The 23,168-nt window shown below is 39.2% G+C and overlaps 1 protein-coding gene and 1 long non-coding RNA gene across 3 annotated transcripts in view; both read right to left on the reverse strand.

Moving 5' to 3' along the window:
• Window positions 1-2,385, reverse strand: part of CPA6 (carboxypeptidase A6) — a 336,470-nt gene extending 334,085 nt beyond the window's left edge. Inside the window, exon 1 of one of the 2 annotated variants that reach the window (XM_038579473.1) lies at window positions 1,951-2,385. In XM_038579473.1, the coding sequence (XP_038435401.1) occupies window positions 1,951-2,066 (116 nt within the window). In that variant the 5' untranslated portion in view covers window positions 2,067-2,385. The remainder of the gene's footprint in view (window positions 1-1,950) is intronic. The other variant, XM_038579472.1, reaches the window with a different exon arrangement.
• Window positions 2,386-3,893: 1,508 nt separating this feature from the next.
• The window catches only part of LOC111093201, a 69,254-nt gene continuing 49,979 nt past the window's right edge, over window positions 3,894-23,168 (reverse strand). The window contains exon 3 of the long non-coding RNA XR_005380861.1: window positions 3,894-4,181. This is a non-coding gene — a long non-coding RNA (uncharacterized LOC111093201). The remainder of the gene's footprint in view (window positions 4,182-23,168) is intronic.

Genomic DNA, 23,168 nt, shown 5'->3' on the forward strand with positions numbered 1-23,168 from the left:
GCCTGACACAGGGCTCGATCCCAGGTCTCCAGGATCACACCCTAGGCCGAAGGCGGCGCTAAACCACTGAGCCCCCCGGGCTGCCCAACACTTCTGGTTTTGAAGAAACTCCAGGCATCTATAGTGATGGACAGGTAAGGCTATCTTCTATCAGTTTCTTCAATGTTTCAGCCTTTTTTTCCCCCTCCAACTTTCAGACATCTGGTAATTTATATGTTTGGGACCAACTTATTATGCAGCAGCCAAAGGGAAAACAAATTAATGCTTTCATTGCAGAAGAGAAAAAAGTAGTGCAGCTTCCTCCAAAAAAGTTCAATTGCAGCAAATCCTGGAAGAAAAAGCTGCCGTGGTTGGCCACGTTTCCTCTAAGCAGTAGGAAAGTGCATGCACTTGCTCAGCTGAAGCAGGTCTAACTCGGCCCTCATCAAGCACCACACACTAAAGTAATTAAGAACAGGGCCACAGCTGAGTGGAGGAGTGCAGTCCTGGGTCACACGGGTGCGTCTGAACCTGGGATCTAGGATTATCACATGGTCTCACATCAGCTGGGAGAGTTTCTAAACTCCACAGTGGAGCCTACACTAGTCATTAAACATGGTGCCCTTGCCTAGATCTCCCAAGGCAATGACAAATGACAGGATGTGAAGCCTGGACTGTGTGTGTCTAGAGAAGGAAACGCAGCCCTCAGATGTTCCCTCTTTTTCCAGGGAACACTCAGGTGGAAAAATTGGAATTGTATTACCATCTATAACCCTTACCTCACCAAGGCCTCCATTCCCAAACTGCAGCCCCCAAAACATAGGATAGGGTTGGGGGTTTCTTGGTTTTTTGTTTTTGTTTTTTTTAAGTTTCCTCTGCAAGCACTGTATTCAGGAGAAATGGTAAAGGCAGGCCCCAGATTGTTTAGGGTGACCAAAGGAAACATTCGCTTTTCCAGAATCATACTTCTAAGTTCTTTACACTATTCCTTGCGTAAGAACAACTTTGCCTTAACACACTGGGCACTACCTTGTCATAATCCACATCTAGGGGAGATTTTTCCTCAACTGGCAGTTATGGAAAGAAATTGAAGACCCCAGTTTTTCTCCTCTGTAAAAAGCAATTGCATTAGAAGAGCTATTTGAGGTTCTTCCTGCTTTGCAAAAATGGAGTAATGCAGTAGTTTCCAGATTCAAAGAACGACCCCCTGCAAATCTAAGCAAAGCACATGCTGTATACTCCACAGCAAGCCTTCAGGATGAGGCTTGCAAAGTCACGCATTGTTTCATACCCAGTCCTATGCCTCCTTAGGAATGCAGACACGAAGTATCCTAACCTACAGAGGCTGGGGGGTGAGGAGGAGAGAGTAATTGTTTCTCCCTTCAGAGAAGGGGTAATTTTACTGTCGGCTACTTTTATTTTGAGTTTGAGTTGGCTCATTTGCATTGCTCAGATTTGAAAAGTCTAGTAACTACTATGTAGGCTACAAGCGCGCGCGCGCACACACACACACACACACACACACACACACACCCTAACACGCTCTCTCACACTCAGTTCTTAAGTCAATCACTGGTGAATTTCAACCCCTTCTTCTGCATACAGTTCTGAAGGAGCAGCTCTAGTTCTCAGGTCCCGATTCACGTGGTACCTCAGCAGTCCTTCCCACACTGACCTCTACTAAGGCGAATATTGTAAATACTGACCACGGCTCCTCCAAAGATAGGATCCCAGTCAACTGGTCCACAGCGGAGGTTGGGACATAATAAGAAGCGTGAAAAGCTAGCTAGACCTGTGACCACCGCCTTCTCAGCTCAACCAAAGAGCCGGGAACTGCACACACGTTTTACTGTAGGTGACAGAAGTGCACAGATGCACAGAGAAATCACAGATGAGAGGGGAAAAGAAGGAGCAAACCTGCCCCTCCATCCAACTAAAAACCAGGCAGGGAATGCAAGTCGCTCTACTCACCCAGCATAGCGGTTGCCATAAAGGTGGCTGTGCCCTGGTTGCAGAATCTTCAAAGAGAGCAGGAAAAGAGGCAGAAAAGCAGCTGTCCGGCTCCTGGGCTTCCCGGGGAACTTCATAGTGCTACAGTGCAAGGAGCTGGAAGTTAGAGCAGTCACCCGAGGCTGGAGGTGGCTCACAGTGCCCCCTCCACATGCGCACACGTTCTCCAGGAGGGGGTGGGGGAAAGGGTTGGGAGCGAGTAAAATGTGACACTTCTTTCCAGCCACAGGGGAAAAAAAAAAAAGTTTCAGCAGCCGAAGGAGGGAAGTTGCTATTAAGACTTGGTCTTGGGACGAGAAGCAGCAGCACACACAGCCCAGCCCAGCAGCTGAGCCTGATCCTCAATCAGGCTCCCCTAGAAGGGGCTGGGCCTCCCCTGCGCTGACTCATGGCTGGGGTTCACTGGGTGCTGCTTCCCTTTGGGTAACTCCTCTCTGGTTTTTTTGTTTGTTTCTTGCTTTACGACTTCACGCCCCTTTCTTGGACAAGCTTTCTCCTTTTATTACCTTTTGCGGTGCAGGACCCTACCCTAAATGCAAATGGATTTGCTTGAGGATGAGCTAAACAGGTAGGCATACAGAGGACACTCCGGGCTTAGGGTTTTGCTCTACTATAGCAAATTTCTACATGGATTCCATACTGAAATGCATGATCAACAGCCTTAATGAGCATATGTGCCTGGGTCCGGTCGCGCCCCTGAATCTCAACCGCCAGCCTTGGTTCCAACTCCTACCTGTACGAAGAAGGGGCAGCTGCTTCGCTGAGTTTCTGGGACCTCTTTGTATCCATTGCATATCAGCAGCACCCAGAGCCGCTGCGATTTCAGAGGTTCTTCTAGGGAACAGGAGGCTTCCACGTGCTTTACTACCTTCTCTCACATTTGGAATCATTTAGGAAACCAGACCATTTAAATCAGAATTCCTGGGGGTGGGATCGGTGGTTTAAAATGTTCCTCAGGTGATTCCAATGTTCAGCCACCTTGCTGGTGTGGAGTGGGGCTTCTCAAACTTTAACATGCATAGAAATCAAATCACCTGTGGATCTTGTTAAACCGCCCCTTCTGATACAGTAGTTTGGGGCTGGGGCCTGAGATTATGCATTTCTAATGAGCTTCCAAGTGATGCTCTTGCTGCTGGTGCTTCAGTCACACTTCGAGTAGCAAGTCTTTACTTTAGAATGAGGTCTGCTTTTTCTCCTCTCTCTTAAAACTGGGGATGGGGATGATTAAAAAACAAACGAACAAACAAAACAAAAAAACACCCTGGAGCAAACCATTTCCTTCTCGTTTTTCCGTGTTGGTGATGAAGGTGTTTTTTGGGGGTTTTTTTGGTTTTTTTTCATCCACTTACTCCGTCCCAGATATACCAGAAAACCCACCTGGCAGGGATAAACTTCGTTCTAGTAAATAAGAACGGTGTTATCTAGGATGACTCCTATTTAGCCCTATGCCAAGGCCTGGTCCTACTCTGGAAGAGAGTAGAAGTCAGCATCTCTCTATAAACTCACACATTTTTCAAATTTCCTGAAGAGTCATAGCCAAAGATTATGTACCCTCCAAGATTATGACCAGAACACTGCTTAGAAGAGAAAATACATCTTTCCCCATGTTCTCTACCTGGGGAGTTGAGCCAAAGTCATAGGAGTTTGGTTTATAACAGAGCCGAAATGATTTTCAGTTAAAATGATTCTCCAAGCTTTCCTAACTACCCCAGGATTAGTTTAATCTCTTCTCTGTGTCCTTCTGTCTAATACCAGTATGTTGTCTACTGGAGGGGATAGTACATTGAATTTAAGTATTTGTCTGGTTCCCTCTCTCAAGGCTGCCTTTTTCTTGAGCACAAAACAGTATCCCTTTCATCTTTATGACACTTCCTTATATGCCCTAAAGGGAACACAATGTTTGCTGAAGCAATGATCAGCCATGTTTATTGAATGAATGATGAACCTGAGAAGGGGTTCATTCAATATTTACTCTGCGACTTCTATATCCAGACAGAGGAAAGGATGGAGGCGCTAAGGCAGTGGAAGGTCCCAGGTCTCCTGGTTTTGTTTCTTGTTTGTTTATGTTGTCTTCCTCCTTCATGATTTTATGGCCTGGTGCTCCGTCTTTGAGGCTGCTCTGCAAGGCTCCCAGGGATGCTCCCTGAGGCCGGTTTGGCCAGGCCAAGAAAGCCTGTGTAACAACGACTGAACTGTTGAAATAAGAGGTTACTGTGTAAATAAAACACTTCATCTCTTTGCATTTCATTATGTCAGAACAATGTATAAATCTGTCATATTATATCACAACATTAAACTAGGAATGTTCAGTCTCTGACTGGGGATTAAGCACATCCTCAAATCATTCTGAAGGATTGGATCCAGTGAGCACGTTCAGCAAAGGCTCTCCAGACTCTGAGACCAGGGTAATCATTCCCTGGACCATTAAAAATGCAAGAGACCCTGGAGACATCCTATAGCCTTCCTCAAAATTTCAGATCAAAGACAAGTTCTCAAACAATAGAAGTCATTCCTAGCAATCTTCCTCTGGTTTCCTAAGGACCAGGTTATCTGATCAAACTTCTCCTGGGGTGGATAAGCCCCCATAAAATGAGTGATAAATAGAGTCCACTTAGTAAGTGGGAGGAGAAAAGAATGGCTTTACAGATGGATTCAAAGATAAGAGTCCCATTTTTAAGGCACTGAGAGGGAGTGAATTATTAAACCAGTTAGAGATTTAGAGATGGAAAGATGAGAATTTCTAGTTATTGTTATACCTTTGTCACATTTTAGCAAGAGTTAATATTTAAAAAAGAAATATTACCCTGCAGAGAAACAAAAGGAAAATACAATTGGGAAAGGAAAACGTTATTCTTGGTTTGGGTCCATGGTAGTTCATGATTAGATAATTTTTTAATTGAAGTATAGTTGGCATACAATATTATATTAGTTGCAGATGTATAACATAGTGATTCGACATTTATATACACTGTAAAATGATCACCACAATTAGTCCAGTTCCCATCTGTCACCAAAGTTAATATATTATTGACTATATTCCTTATATTGTGTATTACATCTCCATGGCTTATTTATTCTGTAACTAGAAGTTTGTACCTCTTGATCCCCTTTGCCTATTTCACCCCCTTCCCTCCGCCACCAAATCCTGCTCTCCTCTGGAAACCGTCAGTCTCCTCTGTGTAACTGAGTCTGGTTTTGTTTGTTTCATTTTTTAGATTCTACGTATAGGTGAAATCATACAACATTTGTCTTTCTCTGACTTATTTCACTGAGTATAATACTCTCTAGGTTCATCTATGTTGTCACAAATGGCAAGATTTCATTCTTTTTTACGGTCAAGTTATTACAACTGGATATATAGCCACATTTTTATTTGTTCATCTATTAATGGACACTTTCATTGCTTTCGTATCATGGCTATTGCAAATAATGCTACAACAAATATAGGGATACATATAGCTTTTCATTTTCTTTTCTTTTTAAAATTTTAATTCCAGTATAGTTAATATATAGTGTTATGTTCATTTCAGATAAACATTATAGTGATTCAACAATTCTTTTTAAAGATTTTATTTATTTATTCATGAGAGGCACAGAGAGAGAGAGAGAAGCAGAGACACAGGCAGAGGGAGAAGCAGGCTCTGCACAGGGAGCCCGATGTCGGACTCGATCCCAGGTCTCCAGGGTCAGGCCCTGAGCTGAAGGTGACGCTAAACAGCTGAGCCACCCGGGCTGCCCCTGATTCAACAATTCTATACAAGTTAGTCAGTGCTCATCTTGATAAGTACACTCTTTAATCATCCCCTACTTCCCCCATCCCCACCCCACTCACGTCCCCTCTGTTTCTTGGGTTTATCTCTTTTTTTTTTTCCTTTGCTTGTTTGTTTTGTTTCTTAAATTCCACATGAGTGAAATCATGTGGTATTTGTCTCTCTTTGACTTATTTCACTTAGCATTGTATTCTCTAGTTCCATCCATGTTGTTGCAAATGGCAAGATTTCATTCCTTCTTATGGATGAATAATATTTCTATATACATACTATATATAAACAAAACTAGGATATCTGGGACCTTCTTTCTACTGCCTTAGCACCTCCATCCTTTCCTTTGTCTGGATATAGAAGTCACAGAGTAAATATTGAATGAACCCCTTCTGTGTGTGTGTGTGTGTGTGTGTGTGTGTGTGTGTGATGTATATATATATATCACATCTTCTTTATCCATTCATCTGTTGATGGGCACTTGGCTGCTTCCATGATTTGGCTGTTGTAAATAATGCAGCAATAAACATAGGAGTGCATGTATCCCTTTGAATTAGTGTTCTGTATTTTGGAGGTATATACCCAGGAGTATAATTACTGGATCATAGAGTAGTTCTTTTTTAATTTTTTGAAGAACCTCCATACTGTTTTCCACAGTGGCTGTACCAATTTACACTCCTACCAACAGTATGAACATCCCCTTTTCTCCACATCCTTGCCAACACTTATTATTTCTTTTTTTTTTTTCTGATAATAGCCATTCTGACAGGCATAAGGTGATATCTCATTGTGGTTTTGATTTACATTTCCTCAGGCATTTGCAAAAGATGAGCATCTTTTCCTGCCTGTTGGCCATCTATATGTCTTCTTTGGAGAAATGTCTATACAGATCTTCTACCCATTTTCAAATTGGATTGTTTTCTTTTGTTGTTATTGAATTATTGAATTATATAATTTTTAATGTCCCTTCCAGATCTGAAATTCTCTGGTGTTCTAGGGAATGATTTTCTTAAGTATATGAATGAGAGCCATGTAGATTTATTTTGGTAAAGATATCTGAAGAAGATAAATGGGTATAGCTGGGCTTTGCGGTACAGGCAAAGCTCCCACTGCAGTTGGTTTTGTGCTCATTCTTCAGTGTCTTATTAACATAGACCTATTGCTTGTCAGGCCTCTTTTATGGCCCTTTGCTATTGTTCCAACATGTGAGGAATTAGCAAATGTGATGTTAGGTTGCTGCCTCATGGAGTCTTGGCAATTCTGTGAGGAATGTTCTGAAGCTTCCTTTAACAATGCATCGCTAATGATTCCCACCCAATTGTCTTTTTCAGCACCATCAGCTATCTCTTCTTGATCCTATGTTTTTAATCTTTCTCTTGTCAACTCTCCATATTTCTCCCATCCTTAAATGCAAGCTACCTCTTTTCTTTCTTTCTTCTTCTTTCTTTCTTTCTTTCTTTCTTTCTTTCTTTCTTTCTTTCTTTCTTTCTTTCTTTCTTTCTTTCTTTCTTTCTTTTCTTTCCTCTTTTTTTTTGGCTTCTCAAAAGCATACTCTTGAACCCTGACAATATGTTTTCCATCCCTCCCCTCCCCCCCAAATAAAACTCTCAAAGTTCCAAGGTTATTTCTTAGTGGGAAGCTCTTTGTTGTCTCTTTGCATTTGTATGGTTGCTAAGGCTATTTATCGCCCCGTTTGAAACTTCTTTCTGTGACTGAGGGACATGTCTCTACTACTCCTCTCTTTCCTAGGGTTCTTCCCTATTTTTTGACTGCTTACAAAGTTGATGCTTCATGGGAGTGTTGGACTTCTTCTCTTCTTGATGTACTGTGGACAGAAATGGGATGAAACAGTTTTGTGAATGAGACTGACTTGAGCCGGGTCTGGAAGGGAAGGAAAGATTTGGCTGGATTGAGATAGGAAGGCTGGAGAAAGGTGGCCATTAGGAAACATTTTAAACAAATACAGAGGATGTGGCTCCTGATTTTGTGACTCTTGGTGCTGGCAGAGGGGCTTGGCAAATAAATAAACATAGAGTTACACTTGGTGGTTGAATTAATTTTATGCAAACAAGTCACAGATGCTGCGAAAGAAAGTTAAGGGAGAGTAGATTGCATGTACAGGATGTTCTGAGGAAGTGGACATTCAAAGCAAATATGAGAAGGAGCCAGCTATAGCAAGAAAAGGGTGGTGGTCGGAGTGAGGGTGGGGACAAGACCATTGCAGTAGCCACAGGATATAGCATAGGCAGAGGAGTCCTATTCAGAATTTTCTGTCTTTTAAGTCAAGACAGGATAAAGAGTGACATTCAGGGTCTTCAGTTTGGCACTCAAAGCCCTTGAGAACATTTTCATTTTTATCTTCTTCATATTTCCTGAATACTCTGTATCTATCTTTTCCTTGCTGCAGGTTGGTATACATTTCTTTGATAATAATGCCATCTGTCTCTAGCCTTCATGTTCTCAATCCAGCCAATCCTTCCATCCCTTCCAGACAGAGTTCAAGTCAGTCTCATACATAAAGTTCTTCCAAGTACATTTCTCTCCACAGTACTCACCTTCTCAGCACTGGTACATTCATCCATGTACACCCTTATGTGCTAGTGTATATTGGCACTTAGTTCAGTAGTACCATTTACTATAAACTGCTCAAGGGCAGACACTCAATTGTGTGTATCTTCATGGTCTTCAGTGCCTAGAGTTCTGTTGGGTCCACAGTTAACATCCATGAACAACAAAGTCATTGGCTTGCCTTTCAGCCCAATATTTATGGGGCTGTTTAGCTGTCAGGGGAGCCCTTGTCTAGAACCCCAGACTTCACCCTTGTCCTTGGCTAGATCTCTCACAAAAAGAATCTTGCTCACCTCAGATGAAAGAGCAATTTGAAGAACAAGTGTTATTGATGGACAAACCTATTATTATATTTTTAAGCACTTGTAATTATGTTACAAAGATGTTTTACGGAATTTATGGGGCAAAGCCAAAGTATTTTAATGCAGGAAGGTGGGAACAAGTAGTTTTGTCTGATGATTCCAAGCAACAGAAAAGACTTCCCATCTTTTTCTCTTTGTCTTTCCTTTCTCTCTCTCCTTTCCTCCCTTTCTCACTCCTGGTTCTCCTTCCTTCCTGATGCCTATCTCATGAAGAAAGAAGGTAGGGAAATATAGTAAATAAAAATACTTTAAATATTATTACTTTGAATGACAGAGAATGGATGTTTGTGTTGTACCATTTGTAACATTAAGTGTTTTAGTGAAAATTAAGAGAAATTTGAGATGGACAGGGCATGAAATCTAGATTAAGAAAGTTTGATCAGAATAAAGTCTAAAACAATAGTAAAGCAAATAATTGAGGAACTACTCTTTTATCCATTTGCCTAGGGCAGTGGGAGATGAAAAAAAAAGACAAAAACAAGTAAGCATGGAAAGAAAATAAGACAGAAAAGGCTCAAACATAAACAAAACTTTTACAAAAATGACTAGGTGGAGGGGAAACTTCTGATACAACAAAGATCAGGAGAATAGGTGATAGAACCTGTCCTAAGAAAGAAAAGCTGTGAGGAATGACAGAAGTAAGGCAGGCAGCGATGTTTCACAGTCAGACCGCTGGACACTCATAAAGTCAGAGGGAGGAGAAGATGCTCCTGGGGCTAGGACAGAGAGAAAGAGTAAATAGAAAAATAAAGGAACTCTATTCCTATGAGCTTATATAGAGAAATGTGTACTTTGAATAACCCTAAAATTCCATTAAAATACAGAATTTGAACTAATAACACTTTCTATGTGCTACAATATTTTTAAAAAGTGTTCTTGCAGAAATTAACTCAGAAACATATTAAGAATCCAAGTTCAGGGATGCCTGGGTGGCTCAGCGTTTGAGTGTCTGCCTTTGGCTCAGGTCGTGATCCCGGGGTCCTGGGATCGAGTCCTGTATTGGGCTTCCTGTGAGGAGCCTGCTTCTCTCTCTCCCTATGTCTCTGCCTCTCTCTATGTCTCGCATGAATAAATATATAAAATCTTAAAAAAAAAAGAACCAAAGTTTATATAATTAAGATAAACCTTTGGCAAATATTACTAGTTGAATAATTTTATATAATAAACAACAGCATATTTACTCTGATTTACCAATGTTAAATATAATATAAAATGCTTTTTAAATTCTATTCAAACATGCCTTCTCTAAACTTATACAGGTATAATGATTGGTTATAAAAATGTGATTCTGTGTATTTAAAATTCATTAACATTTAAAACACTAAGTTGAAACACTTTATTTCAAAAGGAATCATGATCTTTAGGGAACTTAACAACAAAAAGACAAATAATGAATTGGAAACTAAGCAAAGGATGTGAATAGACATTTCCTTAAGGAATATATACAAATGACTAGTAAGTACATGAAAAAGATGCTTAACATCGTTAGTCACCAGGGGATTGCAATTAAAAGCCACAATGAAATACCACTTCACAAACACTGAGATGGCTATAATCAAAGACAGACAATAATGGGCATTTGTGAGAATGTAGAAAAATAGGAACCCTCAGACATTGCTGGTATGAATGTAAAATAATGCAGCTGCTGGGGAAAACAGTGTTGTAGTTCTTCAACAATTAAATGTAGATTTATTATATGATCTAGAAATTCTAACTCCTAGGTTCCCCTCAAGAAAATCCAACTATATGTTCATATCAAGACTTGTACACAAATGTTCATAGCAGCGTTATTCATAAGAGCCCCAAAGTAGAAACAACCCATGTATCTACCAACTGATGGAAGTATACAGAACGTGGTATATTCATACAATGGGATATTATTTGGCCATAAAAGGAAGGAAATACTGGTACACATTGCATCATGAGTAAACCTTGAAAACATTATGCTAAGTGAAAGGAGGCAGAAAAAAAGACCACATGTTGTAGGATTCCATTTATATGAAATGTACAGAATTGGTAGAACATATAGACATACAGCACATTAGCCGTTGCCAAGAGTGGGAGAAAGGGGGAAATGGGGGATTACTGCTAATGGATATGCGGTTTTCTTTTGGGGTCATGAAAATGTCCTGGAATTGGTTAATGGTGATGGTCGCACAATCTTGCGAATATACCAAAACCTGCTGAATTGTACATGTTAACATGGGGAGTTTTATGGTATGTGAATTCTATCTCATTTCTACGATAAATAGATTTTTAGGGAACTCGAAACCTGGGACTGATTAAAAAGAGCTAATCAAAGAATAATCCTGGATACCTAAATCATTTCTAGAAACACAGAAACATTGATGACTAAGCCTACTTTTATGTTTAAAAGCTTTTGCTTTTAATATGCCACAGATAGGCTATATCTTTGTTTAAGTTTTGCTGCTTTCAGAAGGTGTATTAGGCTGTAGCAAGTATGTGTCTATAGAAAGTTGTGTTGTGTCTTCTTATGAATTCTGCTTGTGGGCTAAAATGCTGATTTGTCACAGACTGTTCTCCATTATCCACATGCAAATTTTCTCTGTGAAACAGAAGTTAGTTACTTAGGTTAAAAATTATTGGTATTGTTGCTTGAGACTACTAGGAGCAACAGTGACAGAGAAACTATAACTACATATGTACTTCTATTTTCAAGGAAAATAATAGTTTTTTTTCTAACAGTACTTCTCTGTTCCTTTTCTTCTTCTCCTTCTCCAGACCCATTTACACCCTTGAAACTTATCAAGGACACCAAAGAGTTTGTTTACGTGCATTATGTCTACTGGTTTTTAACTGTATTGGAAATTGAAACTAGAACTTTAAAAAATGCTTATTTATTGGTTTATTTGAAGGTAGTAATGGTGAAAGCCTTGTATGCTGTTTCTTATGACATTAGTTCTTATGGTCTTGCACGATTTATCCTAAATTACCAATATGTTCCAGGATACTAAAGAGCACCATGGAATGTAAAGCTTGGAATGTAAATTTTATTTGCCTTGATTTATAATAACTGAGTCTGAAAAGCTTTGGAATGTCTTAATAACTTAGCAAAGTTTTCTCAGGGTTAATGGGATTGCTTCCTTGGTTCACTGTTTATTGCTTTCATTATAACATGAAGGGTTAATCTTTCTGTTATCGGCCTACACAACAAAGATGGTCTTATCAGAATAACTTTCTGTGCTTTATGTTGACTTCATTACACCCAGTATTGTTTTTTAAAACAACAACAAAAAGAGAACAAAGAAGCTTCACTTCTGAAAAAGCTAACATTTTTACAGTTATGTTACCTTTGATGTGTATTTCAAAATTCTTTTGTCACTTCAGTTAAATAGGTAGCAAGTATTATTTCATAGGCACCCATGGTCTTATGTTAAGTCTAAATCTCCTCCAATAATATTTATTTTTGTCTTCTGCAAACCAACTTCTCAGTATAGGAAAAAAATAAAGTAAAATTTACATGATCTCCTTTGCACCTAAAACCATATTTGTGTTTTCCCACAGGGTCCCTGAAAAAAATCACAAAGATTTGTTCCTTTACCTTGTAAAGTACTAGAAATAATTAGGTTTTAAAAAAAATCTGTATTCCTATTGATGTGTTGCATGAGAAGAGCTGTCAAATCAAATGAGATGTTTATCCCTAGGTGAAATTTTTATAAGTAAATATTATTAATAGAAATATTTCAGAAATTGCATCCTGTATGTGAAGTTCCCAGGGATTTGTCAATGCTCTTGCTGTCCATGACATGTTTTTATTTGGCACTATTTTGCCTGATGATATTAGGCATGAAACTAAATGCTAAAGTGTTATTAGTCATAAATTTCAGTTATTATTTAAAATGCTCATTGACCACAAGCTTCTTTATTTGGATCTAATATCTTCTAGGAGAGTGGCTCTCAATTGAGGATGTGCATCAGATGCATGCATGAGGTTTTATAAAACACAGACGTCTAGCCTCTTTAGATCTCTTTACTTGATAATCTTGGGATATTCTTAGCATACTATTTGCACATTGTTGGTATGTTTTTGTGTTATGTCTCGGGATTATTATATCTCAAAAGTATTTCTTCTATATGTCCCTTTAATTTTATAAATCAGATACAACATCCACTGACATCTTTGCACATAGGCTTACTCGTGGTCCTTATAGAGATTTACTGAAGCGTTTTGAAAGGACTTTACTATCTCGTTTTTCATGCCACATATAAGCCAGATTTGCTTGTCGGTTACACCATTCTTGTTATGAACTTTCACTAGAATTTTCACATTTGAAAATGATCAGTAGTAAAATAACCACAACTATTTTAATTTCTGTCATCTACAGACTCTGATGCTTTTTTACTGTAGGGATAACAGTTTGAAAAGTCATCAGCAATGGCAGAAAATGGGGAGTTTGATCTTCCTTCCTCCTTTGAATTAGGACATGAGCAGCTCTCTCCCGGCTTCTAGTATGACCACTGACTTCTAGCGTAACCACAGCCCCTCTGGTTCCAGGCACACTCCCTTTTCTCTGCCCGAAAAGTTTGCCATGTGAATTGGCTCTTTGATGCCTCTTCTCTCTTGTTTGAGGACTCTCTTTTTTGCCTGTTTCTTTCATTTCTTCTCTCTCCTGTTCCCAATGTTCTTTATTCTTTTACCCATCCCTTCCCTTCTCGCTGATCAGGATCTCTCTGTTCCTTTTTCCAGGTCTTTCTTGTATAATTGCCACCTCAGCTCTTAATCTTTGACCCCCTCTACAAACCTTGGAATCTCCCACTTAGGGCACTCTCATCCGATTTTCCTCCTGATTATATTCACATTTCCTTCTATGTGAACTTCTTATTGCAAACTTTTGTTTTTCCAGAGCGCCTTTCTAACTCCATTTTACCTGCTTGCTAGAGCAGAAAACATACTCACAAATTTTATTGAACTATTTCTGAGTTGCTCTGCAGACACGGGATTCCCAAATTGAAAATCAATCCAGTGCTTCCCTAAGTGCTTTAAGTGCTTTTCTGAATTAAAGGAAAGTATCAAATATCCAACCAGAATTTCAACACAAAAGTTAACAGCTGGTGTATAAAGAATCTTAGAGAGTCTCTTGTTATCTGAATTAGGCCTTCTTTCTTGAACTTTATTTGAAACGTGCAACTTGGCATAAAACTCACAGCTGCAAGATTTCTAAGAGGGAGAAAAAATAGTCTGGATAGGGTTACATCAGTTCCAGAAGAAATCAAACCTATCTGTGATCTTAATTCTTTAGGCAGTCTGAAGTGGTGGTATGAACTGTTTTCAGAGCTGCTTGGAAAGTGTCACTACAAATTGTCACTGGGGCTGAGGGTGACTCTTCACTGGCCCTTTTTTGGTCTGTACATTCCGGCTTGCCCACCATTTGGAGGTATTAGTCTCACCCTTAGATATATTTTCTTTGCCTTTGTCCAACAGTTGCTGAGCAGAACTAAGTACCTACTTAATTTTGGTATAAGGACCAAAAGTTTTGATACTCCAAATGAGGAGAGCCTGGTGTTATTTGCCAAGGCAGCCTGGGAATAATGAGCAATCAATTTACAATGAATCTGCCTCCATAATTTGTCAAGTGCAAATAATTTCACTCCCCTCTCCTGCTCCCCTAACCCTGTCCCTTCCCACAAGCTTCCTCAGCTACATTTATATATATATATATATATATATATATATATATATATATATATATATATATATATCTCTTTCTAGATGTTGGCATTATTCTAAGCTAGGGTGTCCCAAATGTTGCTGCACATTAGATTCAGCTGGGGAGCTTTACAAAATCCTAATCAGAGTGGTGTTTTTTTGTGGGGGGGTAGGGGAGCTAGGTATCACTATTTTTAAGATTTTCAGGTGATTCGTTCTAAAATGCAGCAAAGTTTGGAAATGATTGTTCTAAGTGTTTTTTCTATATCCACTCATCATCTTGGCCATTACCACTCTGAGTTGTTAGATGACTCAGATCCCAGATCACATGAGTTGGTCAATCCAGTACTCAGTGTTCCACTCGCATGTCACATTATATTTAATAATTCATCATGCTTAAAATATTTACTCTTTCACTGGTCTTCCGGGAAACTGTGCTTGCACTGTCATTTTCTCTTAGTGCCTGTTTATAGCTTCCCTTCTTCTTATCCTTCTTCTTATCCTCCTTATAAGGATATGCTCCAGAATTCAGTCCTTGATCATTTCTTTTTTATCTTGCACTTACCCCTTTGATGATCTCATCCAGTCTTATGGCTGAAAACACCATCTATAAGCTGACAATTCCTATATTCCCATATTTGTATTTGTAGCTTAGAATTTTTACCTAAATTCCAGATTCCTAAATACAACTCTCCATTCAATATCTCTACTTAGATGTCTAATAGTCATGATAATATTGACTAAAAAGCAGAATGTATGGTTCTGTTCTAACCACTCCTCCAAAACTATTCCTTCTATAGAAGTTTCCATTTGAGTTGATGGCAGGTCCACTATCCAGATTGATCAGATTGAAAAGATATAATCCTTGGGGGGCTACTCTTTCTCTGAGCACATTGAATCCGTTAGAAAATCTTGTTGGATCTACTTTTCAAAGTATCACTAGAATCCAACTACTTTTAACCACTTTCACTGTTACCAGCTTGGTATGAGCTGCCACTTCTGTCCTCTTGACCACTGCAAGCACCTTCTCACTGTTCTTGTATCTATCATGTCTCCCTGCATCTCTTCTCAATACAGCCACTGGAGTGGTCCTCTAAAGACACAAATTCATCTGTGTCACTGCTCTGCATAGCTCTCTGTTTAATTTATGGTAAAACCCAAGATTCTTGTGCTGGTCTTCAAGGCCCATGCGACTTAATTCTTAGTCACCTCCCTGACCTCATATCCAACTGCTCCTCACCCTGCTCACTATGCACAGTATGGTTAGGCTGAATAACAGCTCCCAAATATGCCCATGTCCATATCCAAATCTCTGGAAACTGTGAATGTTCCTTTATATATAAAAGACTCTGTAGATAGGATTAAATTAAAGATTTTGAGACGAGGAGATCATCCTGGATTATCTGGGTAGGTCCAAAGTAATTGCAAGGTTCCTGGTAAGAGGGAGTCAGACTGAATAAATGCAGATGTGACAATGGAAGAAGCTGTAATATGACTTGGGAAAGTTACTAATTCAGCAAACCTCAGTTTTATCGTATGCGACACAGCAAATATAATACCCACCTCACAGGGTCATTGTAAGATAAAGTTAGAAAAGCTTTATATATTTGCCTTTTGAATTGGTATGTAAAATTTTCTATTTACATTTAATAAAATTCACTTTACTTATTTTGGACCAAATTTTTCACCAGTCTGGCAAAAGTCTTCTGAAGTATTTGTTCTATGAATAAAAACATTTTTTTATTCTATAATTTAATAAAATGATCATGCAGTTGAGATTTAGGTGCCTTATTGGTGTCTTTCACCATCATTACAGGAAAAAACTAGATGAGATACAAAATCCCTTAAACCTCAAAGTGGATTCTCATTCATATTTAACATTATTCAACCACCTATGAATTTACCTACATTAAGCATGCAAATATACCCTTGGTTTATGCGGGTTTTTGAAAAGCTTTTAAACTGCATTGCTAAAATCCTGGCATTTGGTATCTGTGACAATTCCTTAACTGCTGGTTAGTTAGTCAATTCTCTTCCCTTAGTAAACCCTTCCGGATTCCATTGATCATTGTAACCATCTCTTTGTTTCTGAAGTCTGTCAGTAGTTTCTTGGGCTTTTGGAAGAAAGAGGTGGTCTTTTTCCTCAAATCTTAAGATTCTTCTCTATTTTTCTATGATTTCTCACTAGTAATCTGTTTGGTCCTTGATAGCACTGCACATTCCTTTTGTTTCCTGAGATATATCTTGTTCTGAAATTATGGCAATGTTTATTGTGACCAAGTACCCTTTTATTCTTCTCCATATCTTGGGATTCAGTTCCCTCTTACTATGTTGGTTCTATTTGCACCATTTGAAGATCCTTTATCTCAATGGACAAGGCAAAAGTTGTTAACATTGTCAGATAATTTTGTACTGCCTTTTTATATTTATATTTATATTTTTATATTTATATTTATATTTATATTTATATTTATATTTATAATTTATTTAAGCAGGGTCCATTCCCAGCATGGAGTCCAAAGCTGGGCTTGAAGTCATGACCCTGAGATCAAGAACTGAGCTGAGATCAAGAGTCAGATGCTTAACCTATTGAGTCACCCAGGTGCCCCATATACTCTCAAGTTTTTTAAGGCATCAGTTTCTTTCTTTCTTTTTTTTTTTTTTATTATTTATGATAGTCACAGAGAGAGAAAGAGAGAGAGGCAGAGACATAGGCAGAGGGATAAGCAGGCTCCATGCACCGGGAGCCCGATGTGGGATTCGATCCCGGGTCTCCAGGATCGCGCCCTGGGCCAAAGGCAGGCACCAAACGGCTGTGCCACCCAGGGATCCCAAGGCATCAGTTTCAATACAAAATTGGTAGTATTATTTTCCAAAATGACTACAAGATTTAGTTTCATATAGATAAATTTTATGTTTTCCCCTATAAATTATATTTTTATTCATTAGAATCCATACTTTTGAAGGCAGGAAACATTTCTCTCCTTGGCTTTATTTTCCTTTTTATAATATAAAAAAAAATAGAAAGCTTCATTTCACTTAACTTTTGGATTTGTATGATAAAAGTGATTTAGGATTGTTAATATATAGCACTGGAGCTGAATTAGCTCCTATATTTTAAGATACTTAGCTTCCTAATATGTGAAAATGTAAAATGTGTACCTGGCACAATTTCCCAGGGGAAAAACTCACTAAAATGTGTTGATGTTCCCTTTTTTCAGCTCTAAAAATAGCTGCCATGTGCTCCTTTACCCCATGTGTGAAATATCAGCCTTTCCCCTGCAAAAATCTTTGAGGACGTCAACCCTATCTATGAACTAACTTCATTAACTGGACTGCTTGGCTTTTACTAAGCAAGGAAACTATGAAAATAAGGACAGAAATAGAAAATTCTTGTTAATTAGGTCACTACAAAATTAATGCTAAGGCAGTCTTATTTGGCATATTTTATTTTGTATTTCCAGTAAACTGAAAGCAATTTCTCAATAACCTGTAACTTCTCTATTTTTTTGCTTCATAAATAGATAATATTAAAAAGACTAATTACATGAGGATCCTTCACTTCACAGGAGGGACATATCTAAAAAACTCTTTTAAAAAATAACTGATTTACATTATAAATTTAAAAATGTTACCACTGGTCTCTCCATTTCTATATGTCTTATTCTTCTGACTGTGAAAGGTAAAATGGTATCACTTTAGTAGTAATGGTTGTAGTAACCAACCTCACCATGTGTTAGGGACATTGCAAAGAACAGGGGTGTCCTTAAATTAGTCCTCATGGCAGCATCATATAGCAGTTTATTATAATCCTCATTTTATAGGAGAAGTAGTAGAGGCTCAGAGAGCTTAATGAAATTGTCCAGTTCAGATATTAACTCGGTAGGGTAAATATTAAAGCAAGTATGCTTGACATAGAAGGCTGTTCTTATCCAGTACACAATGCATTTTTCCGCCTTTATCTACTGTTAGAGACACCCCTAGAAGTTTATTTCCCCTCAGGTGACTACTGCATTTATTCTGGGAATCTCTAAGATGTGTCCATGAGAGCTCTCATTAATAAAGCTCTAAAGTTAACCCTGGGGGGCAGCCCAGGTAGGCTCAGCAGGTTTAGCACCACCTTCGGCCAAGGGCATGATCCCAGGATTGAGTCCCACATCGGGCTCCCTGCATGGAGCCTGCTTCTCCCTCTGCCTGTGCTGTGCCTCTCTCTCTCTCTCTCTCTCTGTGTGTGTGTGTGTGTGTGTGTGTGTGTGTGTGTCTGTCATGAATAAATAAATAAAATGTTTTAAAAAATAAAAAAGTTAATCCCAGGAATCATGCATTTCCCCACTCTTACTCAATCTTCTCCTGGTGATAACTATACTATTCCTGAGGTCTACACTACCCTCAAAATATTCTGAAAGGCCCTCACCATTGCTTTCCCTTCTGGAGGGGACCCAGGCACTTCACAGGGGCTGTCTCCTAATGTTTCCAAAGGTACTAGGCTGTCTACCCTGCCTGTTAGAGCTGCTCTTCCCATCTTGGGGGGGTTGGGGTCCTGGGCCCCACCATCATTTATGGTCAAAGAGAATGGGTCCTGTTAAGGTAGGAGCAGGTGTGCTTGGAGCCACAGAGTGCCTCAAGTGCCAGGGCCTCCCAGTCCCTTCCTTTGCCCCTCTATGTTTCCCAGCAAATATTTCAATGACACCTCATGTGCTCTTTTCTGCTTAGAATGCCCTTCTCACTCCAACTCTCCTTTACCTGGCAAGATTTCTTCATCGTCTAAGATCCAGCTCAGGAGTACCATGTCTCAGAATCCCTTTCCTGTTTGTCACAACTTATTGGTTGCCCTCCTCTGTGCTTTCATAATGCCCTTTACATGTCCCCAATGCTGGCCCTGATATATTGTATTATGAATATTACATATCTGTTTATCTCACTAGACAATGCAATTTGAAGATAAGCATTGTTATTCATCTTTGTTCCCAGCACAGTGCCTGGCATTTAGTACCAGGGTCAATAAATGTTAAATAATAATAGCTCCTATGATTCTAGCTAGAATAACTGGGTGAATGGATGACTCAGTGAATCTTCCTTATTACATGTCCCCTGACTCTTCCCCAGGTCATGCCGTTATCTTATGCTACCTGAACACCTCAAGCAGCTTCTCAACAATTTTTTTTATTATGGTATAATATATAATACTAAGTTTACCATTTCAATAATTTTTCAGGGTATAAAATCTTAACTCTTAACCTGTATCCCTAACTTCACTAAGTCCTTCTCAATTCTAGCCTACACTTGGTTGCTCAAATGAACTAAACTTGTCAGCCTGTTGTTTAAAATCCTTCATCGGCTTCCCTTTGCCTACAGAATACAAAACAATGCCTTTAAAAATGTCATATAAAATCCATGTGTGCAACTCCTGAGGCCTAGACAAGTGTGTTACAGTAGACTTTCAGTAGGTCTATGCAGGGTTGCCGTGAATATTTATGGAGATGTCCACTCACTACATTAGGCCAATTTGTCCCACATGACCATAGCACCTCTCAACAAATTGACTTATCATCCTGACTTCTTCAGTTTTCTTTTCTCTCCAATTTGTCCCACATGACCATAGCACCTCTCAACAAATTGACTTATCATCCTGACTTCTTCAGTTTTCTTTTCTCCTAGGTAAGAAACCTGAAAATCTTCTTTGCCTCTTCCACCCCATTATCTTATGTCTTGACTTTTATCAAGCTGTGTTTCTTTTTCCCTTTGAAATATCTCAGAGTTTACCTTTAATCTCTGCCACTTCCTAGCTCTGTGACCTTGAGTAAGTTACCTAATCTCTCTGTATTTCAGCTTCCTTACATACAAAATGGGATAAAAATAATAATACATATGGGTGATATATATCATTTTTAATTCCCTAGGCTGAGATTCTTGTAAGAATAAATTAATATATTTTGAAATACTTAAAACAGTGTCTGGCACCTTCCAGTTATGGAATGCAAAAGTCATGGGAATAAAAGGTGTGGCATAGGGAATATAGTCAATGGTATTGTAATAGTGGTGTATGGTGACAGATGGTAGTTACCCTTGTGGTGAGCATAGCATAATGTATAAACTTGTGGAATCATTATGCTGTACAATTTAAATTAACATAACATTGTGTGTCAACTATACTTCAATTAAAAACAAAAACAAAAATGAAAACCAAAAAACCCCAAAAAAACCATGGCCTGGTATACAGAGTTGAATAGATATAAACGTTAGATATAAATGTTATCATTACTATTTCTAATATCATTACATCAATATTGGATTATTACCGTACTCTCCTAGGTGGTTTCCTTGCCCATCATCTAGCCTTTTTGAATAAACCTTCCTAATCATCCTTCTTTAAAAAAAAAAAAAAGATTTTATTTATTTGAAACAGAGAGAGAGAGAGTGCAAGTGTGCACATGAGTCAGGGGAGGGGCAGAGGGAGAGGGAGAAGCAGACTCCCATGATGTCCAATGAGGGGCTGGATCCCAGGACCCTGAAATCATCAGGTTGAAGGGTTGATCTGAGCTGAAGGCACTTAACTGACTAAACCACCCAGGTACTCACCTAATCATCCTTCTAAAACCACTTGAATCATATTTTTATGCTGAAAAACATATAAGGCCTTCACATTAATCAAGCCTTAACTTTTTTTGCCTATTTTTCCCCACGACATGACCTTGCCTTACTTATCATTCATCACTCATTCATTCATTTGTTCATGTATGCCTGTGTGCAACAGACATATGTCAGGTACTGTGCTAAGCATTAGGAATAGGATGATGGATAAGGATAAGACATAGTTTCTCCCTGAAGGAAATCACAGTTCTGCATTAGTTAGCTACATTTCAGCTCCAATGGAGGAACATAAAACCCCTATTGGAAACTATTGATGAGTACACAGCCCATCCTGAATTGAGTCTCAAGGTGAAAAAGGAATTATCAAAACTAAGCTAAGAGGTAGAAGAGGTGGCACAGGTGGGTGTTGAGGAGTGGCTCAGAGTAGGATATACCATGTAGGGGGAACAGCTTGTCCAAAGGCATTGGCTTATATGAGAAATATGGTGTGCTCAGGGAATAGCAAGCATTATGGAGTGAATGTTTGTGTCCCTTCCCTAATTGGATTAAAACTCTAACTTCCAATGTTGTGGTATCTGGAGATAGGGTCTTTGGGAGGTAATTAGGGATAGATTAAGTCATAAGGGTGGAGCTCAGATCCAATATGATTACTGTCTTTGAAGAAGAGACATCAGAGAGCTCACTCATCTTTTTCTGTCTCTATGCATATGTGCTAAGGAAAGGCCATGTGAAGACATAATGAGGAGGCCACTTTTACAACCCAAGGAGAGCTCTCACCAGACATCAATCCTGTTAGCACCTTGATCTTGGATTCCCAGTCCTCAGAACTGTGAGAAAATAAATTTTGTTGTTTTACTCACCTGGCATATGGTATTTTGTTATGGCAACCTGACTCGACTAAGACAAGTAATTCAATAGCAGGGGAGGAGGATGGAAGGTGGGAAAAGGCAAGAGATAAGGCTGAAGAGTAAATGACAACTATACTATAAAAGGCATTATATCCTAATTCATATATTGAAACCCTAACCTCCAATGTCATGGCATCTGGAGATAGGGCCTTGGGAGGTAATTAGGGATAGACTAAGTCATATGGGTGGAGCCCATGGCTGCACTTCTTCCTGGAGGTAGCAGGTGAGTCATTGAACGATTCTAAGCAGAGGAGTTAGTATCTGGCCAATTTGTTTATTGAGAAGGTCATCCTGTGGAGGATGGACTCAAGGCAGGAAATAGTGGAGGCTGGTAGAGCCATTTGGTGGCTGTAGCAGGAACAGAAGTGAGCCCTGATGAGGTCCTGAGTGAAGGTAGAGGTGGGTGGGGATGCAGAGAAGTGGGTGGATATGAAGTTTGGCCTGATGAGAGTTCTGCTCTGACCACATCCATAGGGATGCAGGAAGATGCTTGAAGACAGCAGGAGCAGCACTCAGTCTCCAGTGGAGAAACTGGAGGAAGCCTCCTCTCTCTGATATACTTGTCTCTAATGACTTTCACTGTCAAAACCTCCCAAACACTGAAGTCTCCCCACTTCTACAAAATGTTCCAAGATTAATATGAAGTCATTCCTCCCTGCGTTTTGCTCTCTCCCAGTTCCATTGTCAAAACTCCGTAATTTAGCTCTTACTTATATATTATCCTCTAGGCCAGGAGCTATGTCTTCACTTTCTTGTAATTATCAAGGTCAACACAGCATTCCATGTGCCAGGGCAGCTGTTCTCATTCCCCTCTTTCTCTCTGTGAAATGTGATGTTCGCATATCCTTCATGTAAAATCTTGGTCACTGTAACTCCACCTATTTCCATTTCACTTAGAAAGCAAATCAGAATGATCTATATGCAACTATAGGATGACTTTACATGTGATCTAAGTTATATAAAGAAGAAAGGAAATTATCCACTATCTTCAGTAGGTCAGTAATGGTACCATTGATGGTAAAAATTTCTTCATAACTGATGTGTGGTGATGTCAGTATGGAAAACTGTACCAAGACAGTAAATTCTTAGAGGGCAAGGACTGTGTCTCACTCATCCTCCTCTGGCCAGTGCCAATCTCATTACATACCTGCTGCAGAGATAAACGCTGTAGAACTGAAGGATAGGAGGAGCCCAGTGATAACAGCTATGGCGGGAATGCTGAGGTAGGAACAGGTGTTTCTGCTCCATGGGCATAGAAGCTGCTCTGGTGCATTCAAAATTTTAGGACAAGAACATTTTCTGACTTTTTAACAACATTTCT

Source organism: Canis lupus, chromosome 29 (genome assembly GCF_011100685.1).
Source record: "Canis lupus familiaris isolate Mischka breed German Shepherd chromosome 29, alternate assembly UU_Cfam_GSD_1.0, whole genome shotgun sequence".
Classification (NCBI taxonomy): domain Eukaryota; kingdom Metazoa; phylum Chordata; class Mammalia; order Carnivora; family Canidae; genus Canis; species Canis lupus.